A 19,487-nucleotide genomic window follows, 5' to 3' on the forward strand; every position below is an offset into this window, starting at 1 on the left:
TGGACGACGAAAGATATGTTAGGGTGCAGCGGGTGATGACAGGTAGCACGAAAGAAAGTGATGAGTGGAAATATGATGAGTTGAGAGAAAGAATTGAGGTGGATGAAAATGTTGGTGATGACGAGAGGGAGCAGTTGATGCAGATGTTGTGGGATAGGCGGGGTGCGTTGAGTCGGGGTGACGAGGATTTCAGGGAATCTAAGCTTCCAGAGTTCAAGATGGTTTTGAATGACGATAACCCCATATATCAGTGTCCCCGACACTTTTCTGCGGTTGTTGCCCGAGAGAGTGAGGAACAGTGTGAGGAACTTGAGAGAGTGGGAGTGATCGAGAGGAGCAAGAGTGCTTGGAATAGTCCCATAGTCCCAGTATGCAAGACAGATGGGAGTTTGAGGATGTGTGTGGATTACAGGAAGGTGAATGAAGTGACTGTGAAGGAGTGATTCCCGATGAATGTGGTGTCTGATTGTGTGTATAAGATGCATGGGATGAGAGTGTTCACAAAATTGGATTTGGTAAGGGGCTATTACCAGATGCCTCTTGAGGAAGGGAGCAGGCATGTTACTGCTTTTTCGAGTGGTAGCTGCCACTATCAATTCAAGAGGTTAAGTTTTGGATTGGCTAATGCGCCTGCTGCCTTCCAAAGGGCGATGAATGTAGTTTTGGCTGGTTTTGATAGAAGGAAGGTGACTGTGTTTATAGATGACGTTTTGATTGCAAGTGAGACTGTTGAGGAGAATGTGGAACTGCTTGAGAAGGTGTTAGAACGGTTGGAAGAGGTTGGAGTGAAAGTGAAGCTGGAGAGGTGTACATGGTTGGCTGGGGAAGTGGAATTTCTTGGTCATAAGGTGAGTGCGAGTGGTATAAGGAAGAGTGAAAAGTTTGTGGAAAAAGTAAAGGAGTTTCCACGTCCCCGGACCGTGCGGGAGTTGAAGGGTTTTTTTGGTTTGATCGAGTTCGGGAGGAAGTTTGTTAGGGATTGTTCGGGTATAGGGAAGCTGTTGACAGAATGGACCGGGAAGAAAAATTGTACTAAGCTGAGGTGGGATGAGCGAATGGTGGGAGCATTTGAGAGATTGAAAGAGGAGGCTGCTAGGGACGTCACCTTGGCTTTTCCAGACTATAGTGAGGATGCCAGTAAGCTTGAGTTGTATGCTGATGCTAGTAAGTTTAGTATGGGAGGATGCTTGGTGCAGATGCAAGAGGTGAATGGGGAGGGACAATTGAGAGTGATTGCGTATGTGAGTAAAGCTTTTAATAAAGCAGAGCTGAAGTATTCGGTGGTTGAGAAGGAGCTTGCGGCAATAAGGTTTTGTGTGAAAGCGTTGAAAGTGTTTTTGTATGGGGTAAAATTTGTCATAAGGAACAGATCATCGGCCGTTAGTTTATATGAACAAGAAGGAAAGTGTGAATGCTAGGATGCGAGGACAATTGAGGATTTGAGTGAGTGATTTAGCTTAGAATATGTGCCGGGGGAGTAAAAATGTGATTGCTGATACGATGTCTAGGATGTATGGTAAGGACAGTGGTGTTGTGAAAAGTGACTGGGATCCGAATATGGTACCTGAGTTAATTGTAAAAGAGAGGGTTTGAAGGGAATGACAGTGGTGAATGTTTGTTTTTCAGCATTGAAAAACTTGGAAGGTAAGGGTCTGGTTGAAGAGGTACCCGGTATTGTGAATGAATTGCGAGTGAAGTTGATGAGTGATGTGCAGAAGGCAGTGGCATATGCGGAGGAACAAGTTGCATGAATTGTTGTCAGCAGTAGCTGAGTTGTTTGGAATAAAAGTGTTGTTGTATTTTGGATGGAACAGACCGGTTGAGTATCGAGGAAGGGTGAGTACAGGTAATGAACGTGGGGTTTTGATGATTCAGTGCAGGGAACGTGGTTGTAATTGGTTGGTGTGATTCCGATTCCGAATTAATTGATGCTTTGCACCTGTACAACCAGTAAATAGTGAAGTCGTTTCTGATGTTGATTCAAAGGTTTAGGCGATGGAAACTAGTTGGAAACAAAAGTTTGAAAAATTACAGCTTAGTTTAGCTAGATAGAGACATTTCAGCTAAGTTTAACAAGCTGTCAGAGAATTTGAAGATGCTTTTACTAGAATGTCTAACACTCTTTTTAGATTCATTTTTTCAGCTCCTCGTCAGGTACCTGTCGACAGCATCATTGGTAACGGTGCGACAGATACCCGGCTTGTGAACCCCGTTGTGGCGAAGGCCTAGTGGGGATCCGGTCTGGCAGGTGCCTGACGATTCTTTACCCAATGTGTCCCCTGTTAGTCCCATAACAGTGCCAAAGGGTGCTTATTAGCAGAAGGGGGGAGGGGTATTAGTGTTTAGACTATGATAGCTAGTCGTCAGGATCTTACTTCAGGGGAAGTTTCTCAGTTAGGATCTGACGATGATGATGATGAATGGCGGTCATGATGTCGAGTTCAAGAAACTTTTTTATTTAATTTTGAGTTTTCTTCCTCAGGCAAGGCCTAAGCAGAAGCAGCCTCTGCCTCGTTGTATTACAGAAGGGATTTTTCTTGACGGTCCTTCCCGGTCGCGGGAGTTTTTACGTTTTTCCCTTGCTCAGAGGTTCGCGAGAGTGAGGGCGGACGTCGCCACTAAACTTTTTAAGATGATCGGGGTGGGGAAGGGAAGAGGAAGTCTCTTCTCTTCTACGACACCGGAGAGGAGTTTACCAGGTGGCAGATGATACTTCATTCTCTCGACCCCCCAAACCAAACCAAATCCTGATTTTGTCCGACTTTCGGGTCAACCTTTGCTTTCAAGGCTTCGGGTCTCGGTCTCAATCAAAGACGTTATTGCCATGGAGTCTGTTATGAGCCCCTTACAAGAAGCTCAATCCTTCAATATGTGGGTCCTCGGAGGTCTTTAAATGTATATCAAGGACTCCAGGTTTGTTCCTCCCGATGCTCCTCTTTTTGAGAAATTCTGCTCGTCTATTTCAATCCCTTCTGTACATCAGAATGAGCTTGCCGCTTCAATGCAGGCCTTTCTTGTTTCTCTAAGGCTAAGCCTGTATTTGTCGCAGTTACCCTCTGTATCAGAGATTCAGAGAAACTGTTTTGTTGTCCTCTTCTCCTTTTGGCGATTCCCTATTTGATATGTCTGAGGTTTCGAAGGAACATCAAGGTGATGCCTCTTCCCAAGCTCACTGGGCCTTATCAAGGGCTTTTTCCTCTGGTCTTCCTCCCGTTCCTTCAAGGAGTAAGCGTAAGTTTAGTGCCAGACCCGTACCTTCTGCTCCAGCCCAACAACCACCTCCTTCTGGCTTGTTTTTCCAGAGTACATCTCAGGTTTCTGGCGCCTCAGCTTCCTCCTCTGGTGCTCACTCTTTGAAATGTGGGAGAGGTTCTTGGCGTGGCTCTAAGGGCAGGGGAAGAGCTCAACCTCCAGGTGGACCTTCTTCTTCTTCCTTGCCTCCGCATAAGAATTTTCGAAAGTAGGAGTCATTACCTCGCCGGAGACCACAGTAGGAGCTTGTCTCTCTTGCCATTGATCAGCCTGGCAGGAGAGAGAGCAGTGGATGCTTGGGTGGTGGAGGTCCTGAAGGTAGGTTGCGAGTTCCCTTTTGTTTCGAGACCTCCACTTTCCAATCGTCCTCTCGAGTTCAGCGGTTATTCCCCGCTCTCAATCAGGGGTCAAGCCTTGGAGAAGGAGCTTTCGGTTCTCTTGGAGAAGGATGCCATAGAGCGAGCTCCTCCTTCTCCCGGGTTTTACTCATGGGTGTTGTAGTTCTAAAGGCCTCGGGTGCCTGGCGCCCCATCATAGATCTTTCGGTCTTGAACAAGTTCATTCTAAAGTCCAAGTTCCGAGGAGACTGTTCAGACTGTTCTATCATCTGTCAGGATGGGGGACTGGATGATTTCCATCGATCTGCAGGATGCTTATCTGCAAATCCCCATCCATCCGAAGAGCAGACCTTATCTTTAGTTTTTCACGGACTCGGGAGTTTTAGTTTTCCAGTTCAAGACCCTTTGTTTCGGCCTCACCACTGCTCCAAAGGTCTTTTCTTGGGTGATGGCTCCTGTTTCAGCTGTTCTCCATCAGTTAAATGTAAGGATGCTTCGGTATCTAGACGATTGGTTAGTCCAGGCCGAATCTCTTGAGAAATGTCTCCAGTCGAGGGAGATAGTTCTGTCTCTTTGTGTCAAGTTGGGCATTCATATCAACATCAACAAGTCCAGTCTAATCCCTTGCCAGATCATGACTTATCTGGGGATTGTTTTGAATTCGCAGATTTTGAGGGCTTCTCCCGCTCTGAAATGGTAGACAGCTTCTAAGTCTGGTCGAAACATTTTTGTCTTCCATAATGCAGCCAGTTTTCTCTTTGGAGGACTCTCCTGGGCCAATTGTCATCCCTCATCCAACTGGTTCCCAGAGGTCGTCTCAGAATGAGGTCCCTTCAGTCGACACTTTGCCAGTCGTGGGATTTTGTCCGAGGACACGATAGTCGCCTCCTCTCCACAATGTCGGAAGGATCTCCGTTAGTGGATGCAAGTTCACCGCCTCAAGTCAGGGACATCTCTCTTTCAGTTTCTGCGGACCTATTGTTTTGGTCAGCGCCTTGGATCAAGGTTGGGGCGCGCACCTGGGCTCCGAAGCCGCTTCGGGCCTTTGGTCAGAGGAAGAGAGGATCATGTCAATAAATTGGAAGGAACTAAGGGCAGTGTACCTAGGCCTTCTTTCATTTCAGGATCAACTGTTGGAGTCGGTTGTTGCGATCTTCGTCGACAACACCACAGCAGTCTCATATTAAGAAATCAAGATGGCACACAGTCGGACCTTCTCACTCAAGAAACGCGATTAATCCTGTGTTGGCAGAAGACGGGGATTACGTGGTCCCTCAGTTTATCCTGGGCCATCACAATGTCTTAGCAGATGCCTTGTTGAGACCGAACGAAGTTCAAGGGTCGGAATGGACACTTGCCAGGAAGTCTTTGACAGCCTCAGGAAGAAGTGGCCTGTCACAGTCGATCTGTTTGCCACCCCACTGAATTTTAGGTGCCAGATCTTCTTTGCCTCTTACCAGACTCCTCAGAGTGCCGGGACAGACGCTCTTTTGCAGGACTGGGAGGGCCTTCAAGCCTATGCATTTCCTCCGTTCGCTCTGGTGAGGTCAGTCCTCAACAAAGTGAGAGCAACCAAGCATCTGGATCTCACCTTGATTGCCCCCTTCTGGCCACAAAAGGAGTGGTTTCCCGACCTACTGGAAGCTCTGGTGGAGCCCCCCATTCGTCTGACAGAGAGACCAGATCTTCTCAAACAACCCCATTTTCATCGGTTCCATCAGAGGCTCCACATGCTCATCTTCATGCCTGGAGACTGTCAGGAGATTCTCCAAGCACGAAGGGTTCTCCTCCAGAGTGGTGCGACAGTTGCCCGACCCAGTCTGCAGTGTTCTCCTCCAACATGGGACATTGATAAAGTCCTTAAAGTCTTTAGGTTCCCTCCGTTTGAGCCTCTGAATATGGCCGATTTTAGGGACCTCTCTTCTAAGACACTCTTCCTTGTCTCGCTGGCTACAGCCAAGAGGGTGGGTGAACTGCAAGCACTCTCTTTTCTGGTTGCTAGATCTGGACAAGACATGATTTTGTTATACCTTCCCGAATTTGTCGCAAAGACTGAATCGTCTGATATTCCCATTCCCAGGTCTTTCGTGCTGAAGTCGCTGGTCGACTTTGTCGGTAATTTAAATGAGGAATTAGTTCTTTGCCCTGTTAGGGCGCTCTCATGCTATTTACGCCGGACGAAGGACATTCAGGGTCGTCCCCGTCATCTGTTTGTTTCACCCTGAAATGTCAAGAGACCTATATCAAAGAATGGTGTATCCTTTTTTCTCAGAGATCTTATTATTAAAACTGGTGGTTCAGCTGCCTGTGAGGGCCAGATGCCGAGACCACACAGTATTAGAGCAGTTGCTACATCAGTAGCTTTTATGAAGAACGTCTCGGTCGCCATGGTGCTTGAGCCGGCGACTTACCGTTCTAATTCTGTTTTTTGCCTCCTTTTATACTCGAGGGATGTTTCTCTAGTTCTAGGCAACCTTCGTTTTTGGGCCAGTTGGTGATGGCAGAACAGGTCGTCATTCAGGAGAATTAGGTAGTGATGCAGACCTAGGACTAGCCACTGGTTCGCTTGTCCTGACGACTCACGTTCTTCCATTGTCCTTCTGGATAGGGAATTAGTGGATGGATCGTCTGCTGTCATCTGGTGACTCGTTCACCATCTACTTTTTGTCTCACCTGTTTTCTCGGAGTCAGACACTTGTGAGAGGTCAGGCGACATTTAGTAGCCCTGAGTTTCTTGTTGACGACGTCGGTTGCATTGATACACCCTCCGATGATCGTTTAACATGAGACCAGGTTGGACTGCCGGCACTCGTCCTTCGGGACTGAGTCGCCTTTTTGCTCGCGCTCCTTTCTCTTGGCACCAGAAAGCTCGAGTCAGGAGTTGCTCATGAGCCAATATCGCTGCTGGCTACGTTGGGTTGCATTGATACACCTCCAATGTTTGTTTAGCTTTGAATCGCCCAGGCAGTCCAGGCACTCATCCTTCAGGGAAAGAGTTGTCAATACCCGATCCTCTCTCTCGACGCCAGACATTCGTGAGAGAGCAGGTGTCGTTGTAGTGCTTGATAAAGTCATTGGGGTGCAGCCTTGCTGTCATCATTTTGTCTGACTGGTCACCTGACTTTAGTACAGACTGACTGACTATACACTTACTCCTTGTCCTTTACCACCACAGTTCTGCGGATTATGGTAGGAGACTAAGAGATTGAGGAAATGCAAAATAAGTGCCTGGAGATAAGTGTGTTGCGACAATGTGTTTTTGGGAGGAGTGCGTGTGGAAGACTGGCCATGTGAGTTGGATGTATAAAAGAGGGTTGCTAAAACGTTTTGTGGTGTGCAAAAACATAGTGTACTTTTTGCATCAGGAAGTGGTGTATGACAGGGAAGTGTATGTGCCAGTGTTTTCTGTTGAGTCAGCTGTGAGTATGTGTTTGTTGGTGCATGATCGGTTTTGGGCATATGGGGGGAAAAATAAAAGAAGTTGTGGGAATGCATGAGAGAGAGATTGTATGCCCCTGGGTTGAATAAGATTTGTGTGGTTGTGGCTGTCACGTGTGAAGACGGTCAGAGGAGATAGTATCAGAGTGTGCATGCAAGTCCACCTGTTTTGCAATTGCAGATGAAAGAGCGGTTTTGAAATGCTTGTGATTGATTTGTGTTTTTTTTGCCTAGGACTTCGAGGGGACATGTGGGGATGATTGTGATGGTGGAGTCACCATGCGTAAATTTGCCTTATGTGGTTCCCATTCAAAGATAAGGAGGGAGTGAAACTGTTGCACGAATGGTGGGTCAAGTGATGTTGCCCATGTGTGTGTGTAAGCTGGCAAAAATGGTGAGTGATAATGGACCTGAGTTTGTGGGATGGGAATTTGAAGAAATGTTGAAGGAATGGGGTATTGTGCATGTGTCTTCTACTCCGTATATGCCCAGTGCGAATGGGTTGGCTGAAAGGACTGTTAGGACGATGACTGAGATTTTGCGAATGATGAGTAAGGGCGACAAGGATTGGGATATGTATGTAGGACGTGCAGTTTGGGTATATAACGCCACATTGGAGAAGAGTAAAGGTATATAACGCCACATTGCTTGTAAATATGTGTTGAATTTGAAAGGATTGTCAGACCAGCAGTTGGGTCTGTCAGAAGGTGATCGGGATGTGGAAGAAAGCGAGTGAAAGTTTGAGAGTTTTAAGATTGGGGATAAGGTGTTGAAAGAGGTGGTTGAGATGGGAAGAATGAATGTGAATAAAGTAAGGGAGAAATTTGAAGGCCTTTTGAGATTTTGGAAGTGGGACCAAGTGAATTGAGTTATGTTTTGGGGAAATTGTGAGTAGGTGGGGGAATGGATGAGGTTAGGGCACACCATAACCAGCTCTGTAAGTGGAGGGAAGTACCACAATATGTTCGGGAGAATGCGATGAGTGTGTGGTTGAGGGTGAATAAGTATGAGCCGACTGTCGGTGAACAAATGGGTCTGGGGAGATCGACAGTTGGTGTTGGTTGAATATGGAAGAAAACGGAAGAGTGTGGAGAGAGGAAGTGGAAGGGAAAAGCGTGAACGGCATGGTAAAGGGGTTGGTGGTAGGATGCAAACGGTTTATAAAGCATGTGCTATGGATGACTTTGAGGGAATGAATGATACTTGTAGTGTATGTGGATGATACTTGTAGTGTATGTGGGTTTGAGTTGACAGGGACAAATAGAACTTCAATGAGAAGGAAACTGAGTAGTGAGGAGGTAGTTGATAGGATGGATAAGTCTTTGCGGGAGTTTGACAGAGTGAACTGAGTGGTTTGGTGGCTGAAAATAGGGGAGATGTTGGAACCAGAGTTAGAAGACATTGGTGAAGTAGTGAATGGAATTTGGGAGGATGGTAGTGAGGGAGATAATGGGAGTTGTGGTTTAGAAGAAGTGAATGGTGATGTAACTGAAGGGGTGTATTATGGTCCTCAAACAAGATCCAGGGGCCTGCATCTGAGCATCCTTGGGTGTTGCGAAAGGCAATTTAGTGTGGATGCTGTGAGTGTAAGGAGACGTTGTCAAATGTAATGGGGGAGGTAATATGGAGGAGTAATGATAGTAGTTTATATTTGACAATGTCTCCAAAAGTTGTGTAAGAGAGAGTGATTGGTGGAAGAATAAATGGGAGTGGTTAAATGGCGGTCGGAAGCATGTCTGTTGTTGCGCTCTGTAGTATGTCAGTGGAAGTCTGTTACGAGTCGTAAGAAGCAAGGCAGTTAGTGAATTCACAGAGTTGGTTTGGCAGCATTTGTCCATGGTTGTTAGTTGGTTTTAAGGTATTTGATTGATTTTGGTGTTGTAAGGTTGTTGTGGTGTGTCTCGTCTGGTTTTGGTAAGTGAAGAGGTTGGGAGTGCATTTTCGTGGTCTGTGAGTGGGTGGTTGGGGCAGTGTGGTTTGGTTTTGTTTTTGTGTTGTGCTGGGGGAAGTCGTTTGGTTGTCGTGTTCTTTCGGGCTGTTGGTGTTGGTCTGCAGTGATTTGTTGGGTTATTGAGTTGTTGTGGGTCTCGGGCGGTTGGTTTGTGTTTGGTTGTCAGCGGTGGTTGTGTGTCGGCTAGCCTATAGCCTATATCCAGCGGACAGCACAGCCTAGCCCTGAGTATTAGAAGCCAAAGATGAGTACCTGTTTGTGTTTTTTTGTTCTGTATGTAGGTATGGGTCAATTGTCCTGCTGTATTTTGTAGTGTAAAGAGGAAAGTGTGATTGAGGGTGGGTTTGGTAGCCAGACAGATTAAGTTTATGTGGGGGAGATTTGCTGCTTGCACTTAAGCTTGTAATCCCGCCACATTATAAAATTGATAGTTGTTTCCAACCGCGAATACCAAAAATCCACAAATACCGAAAATCTGCAAATACCGAAACACCCTCTAAAAATGCTTATAACTGACTTTTTTTTTTTTTTAATACACCACAAAAAGTCAATCGATTGTTCCTTCATAAATGATAAGCTTCTTGTATTTCCTGATAGGCAAGCTTGCAAGCAGCATTTTTAAACACCCAACAACATTCAAATTTCTGTAAATATTGCTCCGCCTGAGCTCTTTACAATCATGGTGAATACCATCTCACTTGGTCTGGGATTTCAAATATCACTCATTTGACATGTTAACATCAGGAACATCTGATCCATCTCCACTTTAAACTAAATCCAACTACAATCAAATGAGCCCATCGGTGAACTTATATCTAAAGATACAGCCCCTGTAGCATCTTTGAACACAATGTCAAGATATTTGCCAGATTAGTGTGAAGGTTCATTTATTTTGCCAGATTAGTGTGAAGGTTCATTTATTAAGTAGCCACAACCAGAAAGTGAAAAACTAACTGATAGGAGATTACACTAGATGTCATCTCAGCAACATAAAAGAACATGTTGAAGGAAGACAGTTATCTTATATAAAACTACATCTACTGTACATTTGTTTGTGTATTCATCCCCATTTCTGAATTCAGTACAATTGTAACAACATTATAAAAAGAGAAGTACATAATAATCTGGCATGCCAAAATTTCTAATATATTTGTCCTGCTAGCTGGAACTTACATTTAATTACATTTAATTCAAACTTAAAATGAATTTTCTTAACCCTTCACCCTTCAAATTTGTTTCTTACAACTTACTTAAATATTCAGACGCAATTAATTCATATATGTACAGGCAGTCCCCGGCTATTAGGGGGGTTCCATTCCGACGGCTTGATGATAAGCGAAAATCACCAGACAACTGAAAATCTGCAGTTTTATGTGCTTATGGCACCAAAAATCCAATTTTAATGCAGATAACTGGTTAATGGCACCTCTGTTAGGTATGTATTGGTACCATTACTATTATCGGCACTGATAACCAGAAATCAGCATAATATGGCAGCAAAAAATCACTGATTTTCGGCCCTAGTAAAAAGCCATAAAACCAGATCACAGATAAGCAGTGGTTCCATTCTAAATGCTTGATGATAACTGAAAATTGGTGATAACCGAAAATCGATGATTTATGGTGCTTATTGCGCCAATGACAAGTAATGGATCCTCTGCTAGGTATTTATAGGCTCTATAACTCTATTATCAGCATCGATAACTAAAAATCAGAGCATTATAGCGCCAAAAATAGATTTTCAGCATTTAACAAGCCCCATAAAACCAGATCGCTGATAACCAAGTCCACCTATAACCAGGGACTGCCTGTATTACCAGCACTTACTTTTGCAAGCATTAGACTCCTGCTGTATTGCAGGTCTCCATGGCAGGTCATTATAAAAATCTTCACATTTCTCACAATTAAGTCCCTTTGTGTTGTGTGTGCATTCACACTTGCCATGGACCATATTTGGTTGATCTTCTACACCATCCAGAGGAAGACAACGAGAAGCATGACCATAGCAGGAACAAGAACCTCTGACAATCATCTCATGTATGGCATAATAATATTTCTCCTGTAAAGTAAAAAATGAAAATCATTTAGAACTGTATAAATAAACATATACATTATACTAAATACAACATAAATATCCTTTTATAAATTATTATATGAGTATGATGAGGAAGGGTACTTCAATACCATGGTGAAAGGCACAAGATAAAAAAAAAAGAAACCAAGTTCAACATGATTATCTAATAACAAAATATGGATATAACTTTCATAACCTTAAAAATCTGTTTCCTGGTTCTGAAATTTCAATCTTTTTAGTATTCTTTTGGGATATTTAATTACAATTTCATTTTTAATAACACTGAGAACATATAGTTGGAACACATTTTCAATGAAGATGATTACAGTTTTTTACAATTTTATATTCAAATAACTTAGTTTCTTCCACAGGAGATGGAAAATAATGCAGTCTATAAGTAACTAGAAAGACATTAAAATAATGACAGTAAGTTTTCTTCATGACTGATAAACAAGAATTACAAACAAGCTGTCCTCATTGAAATATGTAGTAACTGAAATAATCAACAGAAACCCATAAAGCTGATTATATTACTGAGGTACGGATTATTAACGTTGATGTTTTCAGTTTAAATTATGAGATACTTAACAAAATCAATTTAATACTGATTAGCACACATTACTAACAAATAGAAAGACCATGTACCACAAATAATTTCACCCTTAATTAATTCATAGTGTATTAGAAGAGTAATACAGTAATATACCTTTATTTCCTTTCGGTTGTCAAGAAGTTGGTCTCCAAGAGTATGAAGCTTTGTAAAGTTTATTCTCAAATTAGTAATCTTCAGCAAATCTTGCACTTCATCACTATATGGATCTTCAATGGGAATGTTTGGTGGCAAAACCCTGAAAATTACCTAAAAAATGAAGTAATTAATAAAAGCTGCAATAAATAGTATACATATGTAAAATTATCAAGTTACAAAACTCAAACATAGCATTTTACTTATAATGCAAGACCTTCTCAAATCTCAACATATCACTTTAACTTTAATACAATTACTAATATGGCATGTCTTAGCCAAGTGATGAACTATTCACACGACAAATGAAATCTCAAGTCACTCTTTTAGTTCAATAATCCACCACAGAAGCGATCCATTTTAATCACTGCCATACATATCACGTTTTTAAATTGACATGGCATGGTTGAAACACTGGACATCTTATTACTCGGCCTTAGTAATAACTACCTGCCCATGTTTAGACTGGCACTTGATGTAACCAAAATCTCTTCTGTATTTGTAATCAATTAAATTTTCTCCCAACAAGGTAAGAAACATAGCAAGGAAATAGTTTGTAGATATGTATTTCTTTATTGTAACCTCAGCCTTCTCTTTCAGATAAGAAACATTGTCACTAGTGCATATAAAACAGTCTCACAGCTTCACTGCTCTCAGTAAGAAAAATGCCCAAGACAAAAACATTTTGGTGGACTTCTCTATTTCTCAAGCACAATTCAGCTGTGGCTCTGGGGATTTGAAGATTAATTTACTTTACCTCTTTCCCCATTCATTCATCCTCTAAGGACATCCTATAATATTTTTATTTATTTGGCAAATTTGTACAACTTTTTAGTCCATATATACGACATTTTAAATAAATTGTTGATTTTCTAATATACTGTATATTTTCTATCATTCTATTTTGTTTAAAATTTTTTTTTTTTTTTTTTTTTTTTTTATTTTTTTTTTTTTTTTTTTTTGGAAAAAAATCGAGTTTACTAAGCTACTTGTTTTTGACTGTTTACTTATAAGCTTGATCATCACCAATCAGCACAAAGACTACAGACCCCTCTTTCAAACGCGTGTAATCTGTGAGACAGTTGCAGCATTGCAGGATGATAAGGATTACTCATTTCCCCTTGTTAGCTGTCAACTCAAATCCACAAAGAATAGGAGTTTCTTTTCTTAAAAGATTTTAAAAATTACATTCATCAATTGCTTTCTTTTGTATATAGGATATATTTCAGTATAGAGTAGTTGATACTTTTCATTACATTTGAAGTACTGTATCTGAATTATTTTAGTTCATGGTTTTTGTTTTGATAATTCAAGAATATCGAATATTTATTTTTGAAGTTATTCGAGTATGATTTATGAAACTTTTTTTTTTTTTTTTTTTTCCTCTACCCTTTACTTGAACAATGTAGTCAAAGTTTTTTAATTAATCATGGAGATGAAGACTTTAGTGATGCAATTTTATGAATAATAGTGTAGTTATGATATTATCGTCATCAAATAATCACTACTGTTTTATATTAATACAATTATTATATGGTCACCAACTATTCTTATAAAAATGAGACATCTGTTTATAATTTTTAATTACTTATAAAATTTGTGGCAAAAATTAACATTGTACAGCCTGTGCCAGTGATTGTTATGACATTTTGAAGCCTAATTGTACAACTATTCACTATAAAAATATTCGGCAACACTGTTCCTCACCAAGTAGTCCCAGCCTTCTGTCCCTTCATTTTCAAAATTATCAATCTCTTGTAAAGATAAATTTCAGAATTTTGTAGTGATTAAAAAGACCAGAGACAATGGCAGAATTAAAAACCATTTGCCATGGTCATCCCACTTTTGGGAAACTCCACCAAGGAATGGTCAATACTATAATTCCCTTCTGAAGGGGAAAGGCGCCCCTTTATTTATAGCTACACAGCAATACTTTATATGCACCTTATGAGAGAATCTCAGAGTTGACAGCCTCAGCAGATGTCAAATATAGGATCCACCTCTTTAGTATTATACCTCTACCACATTGCCTGGAAGTTGCCATCAAAAGGCTTCCAAAATGTTCCAGAACAACTGTTTATGTTAAGCATTCTATGACTTTTTTGGAGTGTAGCTCAAAAAAAGTGCAAATGGAAACATTAGAGGGTTGCAACTAGTCCCTTCTCTATGTACCATCATTATTACATAATAACTCCTTCTAAGGACCAGTATGTGGGGTCTATTGTGGTTAAAAACTTAACAAGCAAGGACGCTGACAGAATTGTACAGAATAGTACTCTCTTTTGGGAAAAATGAGAATTTAGGAAACAAAAACTCAAAAGGAGACAGCGGTACAACTGACACAAGGGAATGCTTCTGGAAGAAGGGATGCTGAACCGTCCATGAGGTGAAAAAAACCCTCCCAAGAAGGACAAGTAGATACTCTACGATGCTCCCTCTTCTTGTAGAATGCCTTTCACTGTGACATAGGCCCAGGAACGACATTCCGGGCAAGGATTAGTAATGGTACAAAAATTAGATCAGCACTGTGGTAGGGGGGATGGTACAAAAATTAGATCAGCACTGTGGTAGGGGGATCTTTAATGGTAGCAGTCAAAACCTGGAGCACAGAAATCCCTGAATGCCCAGGCACATACGCTGACAAGGCCTAGAAGAATTGGAGGACGACATGATAATCAAACAAGGCACACACACAAACACACTGAAACAAAGATTTCGGGCAAACAAAGCAACTGGCTTAGGAAGGAGTGCAAGTGACTACACTCCAAGTTGTTGCCAGATACCACAGATTCCTTGCTTTACAATCTTTGTTGATGTTTTTTAACCGGTTTTTCCAGCTGGTGCAAGAAGATTATCCTGAAGACTATGTTTGTTCCATTTATGAACAAAGGCTCACTTAAAATGGTAAGCCTTCAGTTACCCAAAGTTTTTTTCCTCAAATACAGTAGGTGTTTCTGAAGGGACAATACCTCACAAAAGGATAACACCAACAGCAAGAAAATCTTTTTCACAAGGTCCAAAGACCCTCTTATAGGAAAAGAGAAGTAACAACTGGAATGCCTATCAAGGGGAGAGGCAGATACCAATAGGAATGGTATGGTTGGGGGGTCGACTTTAGTGACACCACAGGCAATAGAAGTCTTCCCTTGGAGACAGCATTAATTTTAAATGGGTTAGGGTGGAAATGTTTCACCCCTCCCCCTTCAGTAAAAAGTGGGGTCTTCCAAAAATCAGACCCCTCTCTAGATGGTTATGTGCAGGAAAGCCCTGTTAATGGGAGCCATAGAGAAACATGCATACAGTGGTCCCCCCGTATTCGTGGGGGATGCGTACCAGACCCCCCATGAATAGTTAGAACCCGCGAATGTTTGGAACCCCTATAAAAATGCTAAAAACAGCCTATTTTGTTAATTAAAACTCAAGAAAAACCCACTAAAAATTTTCCTACATGGTTTTTTTTAATAGTTTTATCACAAAAAGTGCATTTATGATGAAATTCATAAAAAAACCCAGGAATTTGTGGATATTTATCATAGAAAAATACCGCAAATGCGCGAATTTTCCACGAATAATGCAGGGAAACGTTCCCGAGAGAATGTGTGAGTCCACGAATCTGGAGAACGCGAATACGGGGGGTCCACTGTATATCCGCCACCATGCACAAACGAAGAGTGATCCTAGGTCTATCATCATTAAACAAGCACAATGTTTGCCAAATTTTCCAGATAAATACCATGGCACTAGTATGTTCAATTGTTCTAAAAGGTACTTGGACAACGATAGATCTGAAAGATGCATATTGGCATGTCCCTGTCGCCATTTCCTTCCATCCCTTCCTAGGGTTCTGGATAGGGAAAGACATATACAGGTTCAAAGCTGTGCCCTGTGGGCTAAACATTGCCCTAAGAAATTTGAAAAAATTAGTAACGGTAGTTCTTTGAGAAATCAGGAATACAACTAATAGCCTATCTAGATGACTGGTCAATCTGGGGGCCCACAAAAAATATGTGCTTGAAAAACCTAAGAGCAGTGGTCAATTGAGTATATTCAAAAGGTTTTATGATAAAATGGCAAAATCCTACCTCACACCCAGCAGAAGCTTTCAGTAGCTGGGACTGTTTTGGGATACTTGTCACGGTCCGTTGCCTCTCCCCATCATACTCAAAACAGAATAAAGCAAATCCTCAAAACATGCCTTGCGCAGCCCAGAGTTTCCAAATGGCAATAGTAAATCCAATAATCAGATTACAACAAATGAATGTAAAAAAATTCTAGCTACTACACGCAACAAACAAGATGCGAGACAAGACCGACCCCATCAAAAGATTCATAAAGTTGAGGAGATACTTCAGCCTTGATCCCAAAAGGAATCTCTGGCGATATACATAGGTCACCCTGACTCCTCAGTCAGTACAAGTGTCACTTTACACAGATGCCTCATTGACAGGTTGGGAGGAAATTTAGAGGATCGCCAGGTGGTAGAGAGGTGGTGTCAGCTACTCAGGGAAATTGTTCCTATCCAATTTCCTGGAGTGGTGGCTGTCTTTTAGTCTCTTAAAAAAAACTCAAATCTCAAGAAGAGACATTTGGTTGGTTCTAGACAACATCACTGCAGTGTCCTACATCAAGAGGTCAGGAGGATACTCACCTCCTCTCAATATGATAATGCTAGCCATCCTTCGATGGCACAAGCAAGGAAGTGGCACTTGTCTGCAATTCACCTTACGGGGTCTCTCAATGTAATAGTAGACTCCCTATCAAGGAAAACGACAGCCTCAACAGAGAGGATGTTAGACAATCACTCTTTTCAGAAAATAGCCAACAAGTTCCCACAACTAGACGTGGACCTGTTCGCCACATATGAGAATCACAAACTGCCAGTCAAGCAACAGCAAGAGATGTCTTCCTACAAGACTGGGACAAATAGAGGACAATATAGTTTTTTCCTCCATTGTTCCAGATTTCAAAGGAGTTGAGCAAGCCACTAACCTTCAAAGAAACAGCTTACTTAATAGCCCCAAATTAGCCAAACAGGCATTGGTTCCTTTGTTTTAAGAACGCTGTTTTATCCAAGTCAGTAGAAGGGAAAGTCATTTACGGATCCTCCTTTTTGGGCAGAGGCCTTCAAGGGTGGATTTTTTAAATATCAGTCACCATGACAATTGCTCGCCCAACATTGCTAGGTACCCAGTGCAAAAACTAGACTTAATATAGCTGGCAATACCAGTATGTACGGAAGATATGGTTAGATTATATCTATACCAAGAGCCCAGTCAGATATTCTAGAGAAATAATTTAAACTTTTCTTATCCTTTTTGAAGACAAAAGCCTTGCAGTTACGACTATCATGTCATACAAGGCAGCATTAATGGAACCAGTGACTTATCAATTTGGGATTGACTGTACTTGTATAGAAGTTGTCACTTGCCTTCTGCAGTCCTTTGCACTGCAAAAACCCACTCTTGAAAGGTTCCAATTACTTGGTCCCTGAAGGAGATGCTAAGACTTTGATCAGCCCCTCAATTCAGCAGATCCAATTCAACCACAACTCACAAGCTACAATAGACAATATTCTTGATTGCATTTGCATAGGAGCTTGTGTTAGCAAACTGGGCTCTCTTAGACAGGGTGCACTATGTAAACGGGTGCCAAAACATTACGCCCAGTTCAAGCACTTCAGGTTTACCTAGAGGTCACAACAGACATTCCAGAAGATCCATTTTTTCTATACTCTAGCAACTCTATTGCCACGAGCTCAAACAAATCTGACTACACTATGTGGCAAGGATAGTCTTGACCCATAGGAGTTACAGTGGCAAACCTAACATGCAGGTATGCTACGTATCACTGGGGAAGGTTTGACAATACTGCAACCATACCCAGCATGCTTAGTTAAGTCACCACAGAACTTCAACCTAAAATACATAAGCTCACACTTTGTCTCTTGTTCTTTGCTACCAAACTTAAAGGTATCTGGAATAAAGAATGGGGTCTTGAAACTTGTGAGTTAACCCTAGACCAAAAATTAGAGAGCTTTTTGTCACCTGTCAATTTCTTTGTGAAGTTCTTTGAGGACAAAACAACAACTATCCTATCAAAAAACAGGTTTTGACATAGGAAAACATATTTTATGTAGTTGCTGTTGAGTCCTCAAAACCTTCCCACTTCCTTGATGAAAAGTCACAGGATTTGGGTAAGGGATCACTTCCTATACCTTTTTCTTTACATATCCCTGGTTTTCAGCTTACTACTTCTATGATTAATACTTTTTTGTGTTCCTTATCCCATCTCATCATTTGTCTAAAACCCTCTCATCTCATCACTTGTCTAAAACCCTCTCAGTCTGTTTGTCAGTTGATGGATGGCCACCACATATTTCAGCAACTTTGTCACTTTTGACATTGTTTCCCCACCTTACTCTTTCCATAAATACCCAGCCACAAGACCAGCTAAAAGTGAATTCTTTGACATTAGTCTGGTTACCATGGAGCTCTGGATAGCCCAAGGAAAGGGTAACTTCTTGAGGACTCAACAGTAACTACCAAAAATAGGCTTTTCCTACTTCAAAACTTGTTATTTAAACTATTAATTCTGTTTAGGTTTTGATTAGTATGACCTTTTGCTTGGCTTGTTAAATTAAAATTAAAATGCTTACATTCTTAATTTCCTTTTGGCTTTGAGTGAATAAATCCAATTTACATCATCTCTAATGGACAAAATTTGTTCAGCACTCACACAATTGAACATTCAAACAGCCTTCTGGAAATATATCATTCATAATCTTTACAAAGTAAAGGCTGATCAGTAGTAAATTATAAATTGGTATTCTTTACAAGTTCATGACCTAAACGGATTAAGTGTGAGTACCAAGGCACCACTGTACCTCTTTTGTCTGTTTGATAAAAGTTTGAAGTGTCTGGAACGAGGCAAAGATCACACATGTGTGCAAATTATGAGAGCATGATTTGCATAAAATAATTTCATTTAAATATTTAATTTTGGCACTGAATAGTTTGTATCCTTAAAAAATAAAAAATTATTTTATTCTGCCAAGGACTTTTTCCCATAAAGAAAAAAATACTTGAAAATTTGTTATATTTCTTTGCTGTCAATTGAAAAACATTGTAATATAGAGAACTGCTATCATTAGATAAAATAAAACAAAATTCAGAAAAAAGATAATTATGACAAAAAGTCATATTAGTAGACTCTGCTAACACACACCAACATGTATGCATGCTCAAAAGTACCATTTGCAGGGAGCCGACCACTGTTAACTATATCTCTACTTAGACTGAATGGTCTGCCTGTTGACTAGAAATACAGTGTTTATTAACAAATTAGCAAACAAATGTTAGCGTGATATTAATATCCATCAACAAATTTATCCAACTAGGGAAACATACTGAATACCATAAAAAATAAATTTGGAAAGACGTATACCTCACCCCCAGTTGAAGGTTCTACTGCAGAGTACCTTGACTCACAGACTACATCATTAATTGCTCTACGAGGTCCTTTTGGTATCCCGGGGAAAGCGTCATTGCAATCATATGCAAAGTACCGATAAACCTGGTGAAAGTACATGAAAACATAAAGTAAAGCAACAAAGTTGAAATGCATTTACTCTAATCATGCGTGCTAATTAAAGAATTCTCGTCATAAAAGTAGCTAACCTTTCTGGCACAA

General features: G+C 41.1%; 1 protein-coding gene across 1 annotated transcript in view; it reads right to left on the reverse strand.

The window, feature by feature from the left end:
* LOC135226561 (laminin subunit beta-1-like) overlaps positions 1-19,487 on the reverse strand; it is a gene marked incomplete in the record, with an annotated part of 308,726 nt that overhangs the window by 242,731 nt on the left and 46,508 nt on the right. The window contains 3 exon segments of the mRNA XM_064266238.1: positions 10,807-11,038; positions 11,760-11,912; positions 19,242-19,370. Of these exon segments, the coding sequence (XP_064122308.1) occupies positions 10,807-11,038; positions 11,760-11,912; positions 19,242-19,370 (514 nt within the window).

The sequence above is a fragment of the Macrobrachium nipponense genome, chromosome 14 (assembly GCF_015104395.2).
Source record: "Macrobrachium nipponense isolate FS-2020 chromosome 14, ASM1510439v2, whole genome shotgun sequence".
NCBI classification, from domain to species: domain Eukaryota; kingdom Metazoa; phylum Arthropoda; class Malacostraca; order Decapoda; family Palaemonidae; genus Macrobrachium; species Macrobrachium nipponense.